This window comes from Sturnira hondurensis, unplaced genomic scaffold, assembly GCF_014824575.4.
Source record: "Sturnira hondurensis isolate 20B ecotype Veracruz unplaced genomic scaffold, ASM1482457v3 Scaffold0000396, whole genome shotgun sequence".
Taxonomy (NCBI): Eukaryota; Metazoa; Chordata; class Mammalia; order Chiroptera; family Phyllostomidae; genus Sturnira; species Sturnira hondurensis.
Genome location: NW_028073027.1, coordinates 1,737,008 through 1,746,762, shown reverse-complemented (window position 1 = coordinate 1,746,762; position 9,755 = coordinate 1,737,008). Strand labels below are relative to the sequence as shown.

Sequence of the window (9,755 nt, the reverse complement as noted above, 5' to 3'; positions counted from 1 at the left end):
CGCCTCTGCCGTCCAGCACAACAGAACTGTTGTTGGGGCTCATGTCTGCATTTGACAAAGAATGAAATTTAAGTTCAAGAAGGATATCGCCTGAGATGCAATGGCAACCGCAACAGGAGGCCCAGTTGGGCTTCCTGGCAAGGTTGGCTTTACCAAAATGAATGAGCAGATATTCTGTAGCTCTGGAGACACTCAAGAAACTGAGTAGTGAAACCAAACTAAGCCTTTTAACCACAACAGAACGGAAGAAGAACAATTCATAAATGACACGATTTTAAGGATTTCATGAGGCAACTTCTACTGCTACTTGGGCACACTAAAGAGCCCAGAGTCAACCATAGTATTGGGACCATGAAGGCCTTGAATCTTAGAGCCAAGTGAGCCATAATGGGGTGCCCTGTATGATCTCATTTTAGAGAGGGGGAGTGTGGAGCAGAGAGGGAAGTGATTTGTCCAGTGTGATGCAGCGACTAGAACAATGGCCTCCCTCTTCAAATTCAGTGTTTCCCCCATTCTACAGTGTTGTTTCTAAAGAAATTGTCAGTATTTTAAAGCAAACTAATTTGTACAGCTATCATTCAATCTGGAAGGAGCAAAGGTACATTGTCATGCACCTCTTAGCAAGAAAACAAAACCATTCAAAACACAAAGCCTGTTGGTACGTGTGTGAAGAATGTCACGAAGTCTTTCTTCTCTGAGCCTCAGTTTCACCATCTGTAAAATGATCTCTACAGTATCCATGAGCTCTTACACACGTATGATTGAGGTCAATTTTAAAAATGATAACTGGTCATTATTGTTCCTTTTTAGTCATAAAACCTTGTATCAAAGTTGGTTGTTTTTATTATCTTTTCTCATGTTAAGGCAATTTGGGCTCTAGGAAAAAATGAAGCTCAGTGCATAAAACAGGTAAGTGGTTATGGCTAAGGCAGTGAATGCGATGAATATAGTTCTGAGGAGCTAGTCTGGGTCTTGGGAAGATCTTCCTAGTGAAGGTGTGGTAACGAGGAAGTACACATTATCCCTCAGACGTAAGAGGGAGCTGCGACTGCTGCACTCAGGAGACCTACAAGAAAATAAAAAAAAACTGCTTCGATAGAGGAGGTCTGGGCAACTTGCAGAACCAGGATAAGAAAATATTTTAAAATCGCTTTCTGAAAGCGGTGCCCTTTTAGGACCTGGACTGTAGGGGGAAGACTTGCTGCCCTTTGCTGTATAAATGACTACATGGCCCTTGGGCAAGAAGCCTTTCTTGTCACTGCTAGCTGGGATTATAGCATATGTATATATTCCCATGGCACCTCATGCATAACTCTCCTATAGCTCTTAGTCACCTGACCCCGTGTGCGAAGCACTCAGTCAGTGCTTGCAAACTTAATGAGTCTCCATGGCTTTGAACATGAAGTTCCAATCCCTTGGGAAAGAATAAATTCTTATCCTTCTAAATGGGAGACAATGTTACACCCTTGCCCTACAGGAATATCAGAGCCAAAGTGGAAGATTCAGTCCAGCAATAACGGCAACAAAATAATAACAATAACTTTCCCCACTAGCTTAGTTCTTTACAATTTACAATGCCCCCTAATACGCAACTTTGCATTTTGGCCTTACAGCCATATTTGGAAAAGATAAGAACGACTCCTTGAAATTCAGAGTGACAAGGTAAAGTGACATGCAGTATCACTAGCATTAAATGCCCGCAGCAGATCTAAAACCCAAGTCCCATGAACCCAGGCACCAGGGGCTGTCCCAAATTTATTAATTGGCTATGTTTATGGAAACTGGGCTCTAACACGCCTTTCAATGCCTGCCACGCAGCATTTAGGAGTGCAGACCACTGACCTCACAGCGGTAGCAGTGAACGTGGAAGTCTCGATCCAGAGCCACAATCCGGACAGTCTCCTCCTGGCCTGGGGCTGGCATGATAGGCTCCTTGCATACAGAACACCGGGGGGCAAATTTCCTGAAAACAAAGAGATAGTTTGGGTTTGATACTGAGCCTGGACAATGACAAAGAGGTGAGACACAAAGATTAAAATAAAAGGATAACAGATGTAAACTAAGAGGACATTTGATCTACCAGTCTGTGACCTTGAGCCAGTCACTTTCCTCCTCTGGGTCTGCTTCCTCAACCCTAAAATAAGGGACAGACTCAATGATTATTGAGGTCCCTGTAGATCATAAACGATGTTGGGAAAGGCAGGGCAGTGTGTGAATTGTTTATGCACGAGAGCCTTTGGAGCTCCTGGCCACGCGGTACCTTGTCCAGAATTAACCTGTGCATAGATTCTAAACCCAAACCCTGGAATCACCAGAGCGGAGAACAAAAGTCCTGGAGGCCCCTGCTTTTTGCTTCTCTGCCATTTGCCTCTAGACTTTTGTATGTCTTGACCTCACTGTTCTGAGCCTGGTGACTTTGCCTCATTTCTACTTATTAGTGCCTCTTTCTTTGAAATGTGTCTCAGATTCTGGGAAATAGACCTCAAATGACTATTTTTTGAAACAGTAGAAGTTAGTGAATTTAAATATCCTTTACACCAAATTTACTATATCCAAACATGCACTTCTTACATTTTGGTTGTGTTAAAATTTTGTTTGAAAAAAAAAGCTAAAAAGTTCTCAAGTTCTTTATTCTTTAAAGGATTACAACACATCTGAACACATATATACTTATATCTATACACATATATATGTATCATTTTGAGCTTGTTGGTGATGAATTTTAATATTTATTAATATCTTCATATTCTTTATTATGACTGCTAGTCCTAACCTTTTTTCCTCATAACAAATTAATAGGATAAAAAATAGGCCATGTATCCATCTACATATTCTGGAGGTTGGGAGTGGTATTTGGGAAGGTGTGAAATGAGACATGATTTGAAATGGACATAGATAAGAAATGAAAAATTCAAAAAAAGAAAAAGGGACTGTGCAACTCCATTTATTCACAGTAATTTTTTAAAGATTCACGATATTAAAATTTATTTATTTGTGGTGAGACTTAAAAAGAAATAATGATAGTAATCTAATGCTTTACAGAGTACTTTATGGTTGTCAAAGCATTTTTACATATATTATGCTCTATAAGTAATACATATTAATTTTCCTGGCAGCACCCAAAAGGCATCTGTATGGCTGCAACCTAAATAAATATGAATTAAGCAGCAGATCAATTGATTGCTATGAAAGAAAAATTAAAAGAACCAGGGTACAACTGCGGCAGTAATCAGAGTTATTATAATTGGTATTTTGTGCAAGAAGTTTATACTCAGTGACAAAAAAATTGCTTTGAACTATCTGATTATTTTTGAATCTGGGTCACCAGTAGTGAAATAAGCAGACTTCTAAAATCAACTGCAACATCTCCTTTCCCCATTGCGACTGTACATCTGTAAGGTCAGAAGTATGTCTTGCCTATCCCTGTATCCATGAACCTTGCTTAATTTCCCAAGGTAGGATTACTTCCTGTACGAGATGTCATTGCATCTGCTTATTACAGTAGGAATTATTTGCACGTCTTTGGGGACCACCAAACTGTCACCTTCCATAATACAGGACCTGCTCCATCTCTGAGTCCCCCCAAACAACCTCTGTGACTCGTGCACAAAGCAGAACTTCAGGTTATAGCTCATGAAATGAAGCATCTGCCATGTTTCTCTCTATAAGAAAAGTTACTTGGGCCTTTATGTTCAATCTCTAGGTTCCTCCTTTTTGCAAAGGCATAAACTGTGTTCGTGCTGAGTAAGGATTTCTTCCTTCCTAACAATTGGCCTCATTTCCAGGATGAAAAGAAGACACAGGAAGCGGTTTCTGCGGTCTCACAGCATTCTTTGGTCGGCATTTCAAGGACTGTTCCAGATCTCAGGTGGTCTATTTCGAGGTTCAGTTGACTGAGCAGATAATAATAACAATATTAATAATAATAATAATAATTGGATAACACTTTTGATGGCTGAAATAGCTACCATTTATTGAGTGCTTATTATGTGCCAAGCCCTGTTAAGCACTTGACCTTATTTTCTACTGACAGCATTGTTATGAGGAACTACTTTTATCATTTCTACTTTACAGCCACAGGAGCCAAGGCACAGAGAGGGATGGTCTTAATCATCCTGTGTGTGTCCTGGTATATTCCTGGCAATCCACAAATGGATGCTCACGAAACAAATAAATGGATGAGTGTAACATACCTGATAAGAAAGCACAAGACAGAGGAATAAAGGCTCCACACAATGAAAGGGCCATTTAAATAAGCCTGCTTTTCTGGATTCACTGTGCTGGCACTGGGAATATAGATATAAATGAGGACTTAGCAATCGGACCAGTGAGGGAGTGTTAACTGCTTCTTTATTTGTTCTATTAATTCATATTGACATATTTTACAACATTGCAAAAATGATTTAAGGTGGTTACTGTAAAGTTTTAAGGGTGTGTGTGTGTGCATGTGTGTTTGGTATTAATAGCTAGACTATGCGAGTGCTATCTATAGTCAATTTAGAAAACTGTAGAACAAAGGGATGTAAACTGGAACAAGGGGATAGGGTGGGATTGAGATCAGAGAAAGCTTCTTGGGGAGATAGCAGTTGGGTTGTACCTTGAAAGATGGCCATTTAGGGGAAATGGGAAGGCGTGCATGTATGTGGAGGTGAGAGCCAGTCAGTCTGCCCGGGACTGAGTTTGAGCAGTCCTTTGAAATGATAGATAGGAAAGAGTTTCTGTCTTAAGGCTGGAGGGCTGGAGCCAACCTTGATGGAAAGTGGTTATATAAGGAGTGACCCATTCACAAGGCCTCAAAAATAGTATTTCAGAAGCTCATTACTCAAAGTGCAACTCAAGACCACCTGGGGGCTTGTCAGAAATGCAGAACCTTAGGGCCCACAGCAGACCTATGCAATTAGAATCTGCAGTTTAATAAGTTCCCCAAGAGACTTGTAAGCACACTGAGGTTTGAGAAGCACTGGTTTAAAAGACAGGATTGTAGTAAGCAGGTGAGAGATAATCCTCTCATGGTTCTCCTCTATCTCATGGTAACTTCCACTCCCAGGCTGCTCTAGTAACAGCCAAGCAAATTGTCCTTGAATGTGGAGAAGCGTTTCCTAACTCTGTACCCTCACTTATTGCCCAAGTTATTCTTTCTGCTAGGAATCTCGTTGTTCCCCACTTAAAGCACTGGAAATTCTACTTCCAGGAGCCTGCTCAGAGCCCAGGGCCAAGTAATCTCCTCTGACTCTGGCACGAGCCTTTGCCGGTGCCCACCTCCTGGCTTTGAACCCTTCTTGCCTGATGGCGCACATACTCTGCACCTTCCTCCTGACAAGCTCCTTGCTGACAGAGGCTTCTCTCTCCAAATTGGTGCAATTTCAACCCTATGCGATTTCTCTCCTCATCTACTCTCCCCATTAGCAGTTAGTCCGGTAATGGGCACACGGACACCTCTTGGTAGAGAGGTTGCATTGAAATAAAATACATTTCTTAAAAGCGCACAAAGAAGACCTATTCAGAATGGCCAAGAACAAGTACTCCCAAATGTTGCAGAAGAAGACTGTATTCCCCTTAAACTCCCCTCTCCTCAGCCTTGTAGAGTTCACCCTGGGTTAGACTTTTTAGCTGCTTTGTGCTCTAGTACTTTCCAGGCTCAAAAACAGGGTTCTGTAAAATGTTCTTGTATTTTTCTTTAAGAAGTGGGGAAAAGATAAAAAGAAGCTTTTCCCCCAAATACTTACTAATCACACAGACAATGTTATTTTTAAAAAAATAATTTGTGTTTTAACATGCCACTGAATTAGTGGTAGGGGTGGGGAGACAGCTGAAGGCTCAAGATTATTTTCCTCTTCAGTTGCTCAAGTCTGCTTTTCTGGGGCATTCAGAATCACACATTTATGCCACCGTCCGCAAGTCTCTAATTATGCTCCCCACTTTTAGAAATGGGAGATAAACGCATAGATATAAGTTTACATTTGTCAGAATTGATTTCCTGTTTTAATTGAGGGTGCAATATATCATTCTTTATCAGCAACAGAAACATGTGTGCTCTGATTATATCTGTCAATCTTTCTTGGATTGGGGTGAGTCTAAGAAAGGAGAGGCGCAGTGACAGAAACATTCTCCCTCTTGGTATCTTTTCAGTTCTCTTAAATAGATGCAGGTTTTCTTTCTTCATGTGTAATTACAAGCTAAAAATACCGATAACGTGAAGTACAATTTATGCTGTGACTGCCCTTTCAAAGTAAGCCATTCCTTGTCTAATTCAGGTGGAGAATTTCTGCCTTTGGGGCTTTTTAATTCATTCAGCCTCACGTCTTTTGGTGAAGTTTTCACTTTCTTTGCCACTTGGAAAGTGGTCAGGAAATTCATTTTTAAACTATGAGTCTCAGGTCCCCAGATTGCTTGTGGCCAAGTACCTCTTGGTTGTTGACAATCAACAGAGTGGTGAGAATGAACCCACAAGACTGCACATCTGGAGGCCCCAGAATGAACCCCACACTGGTGAGCCATGCAAGCCTCATGTCTTAGAGGGCCTCTGTCTGTCTGGAAGGACACTGCCCACAAACACAGTGTAGAAAGCCTCTATCTTTCTTGTCTGCAAATCATATCTAAGCTTTCATAGAAGTCCTAAAAATATTTAAAAATGTGACCAACCAATTAACCAACTAAGTGGCCAAATAAAAGTAAGCCAAACGTAAAACCATACAATTTTCATGAAAAACCCATGAAAGAGGGATCAGCAAGTGAAAGAATTGAGGAAGTGGGGAGATATTTTTCCAGGCCCATGAGTAAGTAGTCTTGACCTTGAGGCTGTACTTTCTAATCCTCCTCAAAAGACTGCACAGTACTGACTTCAGTAATTTCATTAGAGAATATCCTGTGAAAGCAAAGACGTGGGTGGGAGAAGAAGTGAGGGGAGGGACAATGGCATTACGCTGCCTCTGAGCATACGAGAGGCTTGCATTACTAAGGGCTGAATCGTTCCCTGGGTATGTCCTCCTATAACTTCCTGTCTGTAGAGCGGCAGGATGGAGAGAGAATCCTGGGCTGTTATTACCGGAGAGCTTTGAAACAGGTCTGGTCTAATGACCAAACTGAAGACCTCAGAGAAGTTGAGCAACAATTCAAAGTCACACATCTTGTTCATGTTTAGGCCAGGGAGGGCTCGCCCAAGCTCCTGCCTCTTTCTAGTACAAATACTCTGTGGCTGAGTGAATTTTTCTCACAATTAGAGCCACCCAAAGATGCCAGGAACCAGCCCCAGGGAAGCCATGCAGTAGAGGCCAGGCTGGTAAGGCCACATGGACCACCTGATAGCAATTCCTGCATTGCATGGGGTGGGGGGAATCAATCAATTCTTTTTAAGGCCCCATCAAATCCTGAGATTCCATGGCTCTGAGAAAGAAGACCTGTGGTCCAGGTGCCAGACAGTGACAACAGACTGCAAGAGATTGGCAGGCTGGAAGCGGGAGAGTAGATTGCCTACTTGTGGAAGTCCTCGATGCAGTGGATGAGGCCGCCAGCATCCACGGTGAACGGGATCCCATCCAGGCTGCGGTGGCACATCACACAGGTAAAGCAGTGAGGATGGTAGGCCTTACCGGTGGCTCGGAGAATCCGCTCCATGATGGGCTTGGAGCACACGCTGCACTGCTCCAGGGTATTCTGGAGAGGGAAAGAAAAATGCCAATGACAGGCTGGAACTAGAGATGCTCCACTTCTGCAGCAGCTTACAGAACGACAAACACTGTCACAGAACACACTGGTTCAGGTGCTTGTCACAGTCAGTACCTTCACCATCTTTATTATAGGGAGAAGAAAATGCAATCAGATGGATCAAGTGGCTTTTCTCAGGTCACCCAGGTAATAAGCAGCAAATGTGGAATTTAAAACACGCCTTCTGACTCCTACCCTTGTTCCTTTCCACTACAGCAGGGGTGATGGCAGACTTTTCCGTAAAGGCTCATAAAGTAAATATTTCTGGCTTTCTTGCAACAGTGCAATTATGCTACTGTAGCGTGAAGGCAGCTATGGACAGTACGTAAGCAAATGGGCATGGTTGTATTTTAATGAAACTTTATATACAAAAGCAGGTGGTGCGGCGGATGTGGTTTATCCAACCCAGGCTCTCCACTGGAAGAACACTTCATTACAACTTCTAAAATGTGCTCATCATCAAAGACCTGGTGGGGTCACCAAGGACCCTAGCATTTTAGAGAGTGGTCTGATAACTGAGACTCACAGAGCGTGCTAGCTGCAGATCCCCGTCAGATCAGTGAGCCCAGCACAATCAGTGAGGCTTTGGATCACGTAAGGCCTTGAATTCAAATGCTGTCTCCAACTTCAGTGTTATAAACTCTTAATGGAAATGTCGAACCCAGAGGAGGGGTTCCAGTTTTGAGAAGTCAATTAAGAAAGTTAATTTATCTGATTTTAAAGGCATGCTGAGTTTTAAAAAGGCATTTCTCCCTTAAAGAGGATACCACTTATTGAGTCTGGACTCAGAAATATCGATAAAATTAGTTAACTTTTCATCCTTTCCTAGAATCTCATGCTATCTCACCAAACAACTGTGTTTCACATGTAATACGCTATGTTCACATGACATGTTTGGACTGACTCACTGAGTTTATAATCTAGAATAAACCTGAAATGAGGACATGGTTAAAAAGATGGAGAACTGGAATAGATGTGGAGATTGAAGGTTAATTGCCCTCTTACCACGAGAACCTTAGTTTAAATGGTCATGAGGCAAGAGGTGCCTATGGGTAGATAACAAGTGTGCTAGCCTCCCGACTACAACAGTGGTCTCTGCTGGGCTCCCTTATTTGCATCTCTCTTCTGTAATACTTCCCCATCCCCAAAGTGACTTCCAGTTTCCTTTCCAAACCACAGATGTGCCCAGATAATTTTCCCGTTAGCAAAAACTTATATGGCTCCACAATGTAAAAAAGACCTGGTTCCATATCTGGCATTCACCCTCCCTTTCTAGGCTGATTCCCTTCAGGCCTCCTTTGAACACATGTTCAAACCATGAGAAGCTTCCATAGTCCTGTGCATTGGCTAATAATGCCTGCAGGGAATTGCAATTTGGCATTTTGACCTTTTGAGGTATAGGTCAGAAGGCAATTCCACAGTGAATTTTTCCTAGTTGTCATTTGGAATACACTGCTTCTTTCTCTCCCCTTCCCAAGTACTTTAATGTTGCTTATGGCACTTAACAGTGTTTGCTGTATTAACATTATTTGCACATACATGTATTTCCTCTATCAGACTGCATTTTCTTTAAGGGTTGGCACTATGTCTTAAGAACGTATTTCTCTGTCCCATAGTAAACCTAGTATACTACCTGGAGTATCACAAGCCCAGGACAAATGCATGCTGAAAGAATGAATGCAGGCATACTGTTCATATCCCATCCCAGCAGCACACAGCTGGCCTGCCTCCCCTGACTTGGGAATCGATGCCAAGACGAATTGGTAAATCCATCACCCTCCCCTCCTCAAAGCTGCGGTTGTTGTGGGTTCTGAAATTGCTTAGTACGCCTCTGGTCACAGCCTAAACTCATGGAAACTATTAACCGATTTTCACTCTATTTTGAAGTGGTGAAATTAAAATAGCAGAAAAACCTAAGATGACAGTCTGGGGATGACAACAGTCCGGACCATGAGGACCCTGCTACTTTTCTCCTCTGGTGACCTGAGCTAATGTGGCTGGAAACCGTCTCCTCAGGGCTTGTGTTTTGTTCCTCTGTGGGTTTTAACTTT

General features: G+C 42.3%; 1 protein-coding gene across 4 annotated transcripts in view; it reads right to left on the bottom strand.

The window, feature by feature from the left end:
• Positions 1-9,755, bottom strand: part of LPP (LIM domain containing preferred translocation partner in lipoma) — a 631,519-nt gene that overhangs the window by 14,852 nt on the left and 606,912 nt on the right. For all 4 annotated transcript variants that reach the window (XM_037037971.1, XM_037037916.1, XM_037038015.1 and 1 more), the window contains 2 exons: positions 7,475-7,653; positions 1,843-1,963 (listed from right to left, as the gene is read on the bottom strand). In XM_037037971.1, coding sequence (XP_036893866.1) covers positions 1,843-1,963; positions 7,475-7,653 — 300 coding nt within the window. The remainder of the gene's footprint in view (positions 1-1,842; positions 1,964-7,474; positions 7,654-9,755) is intronic.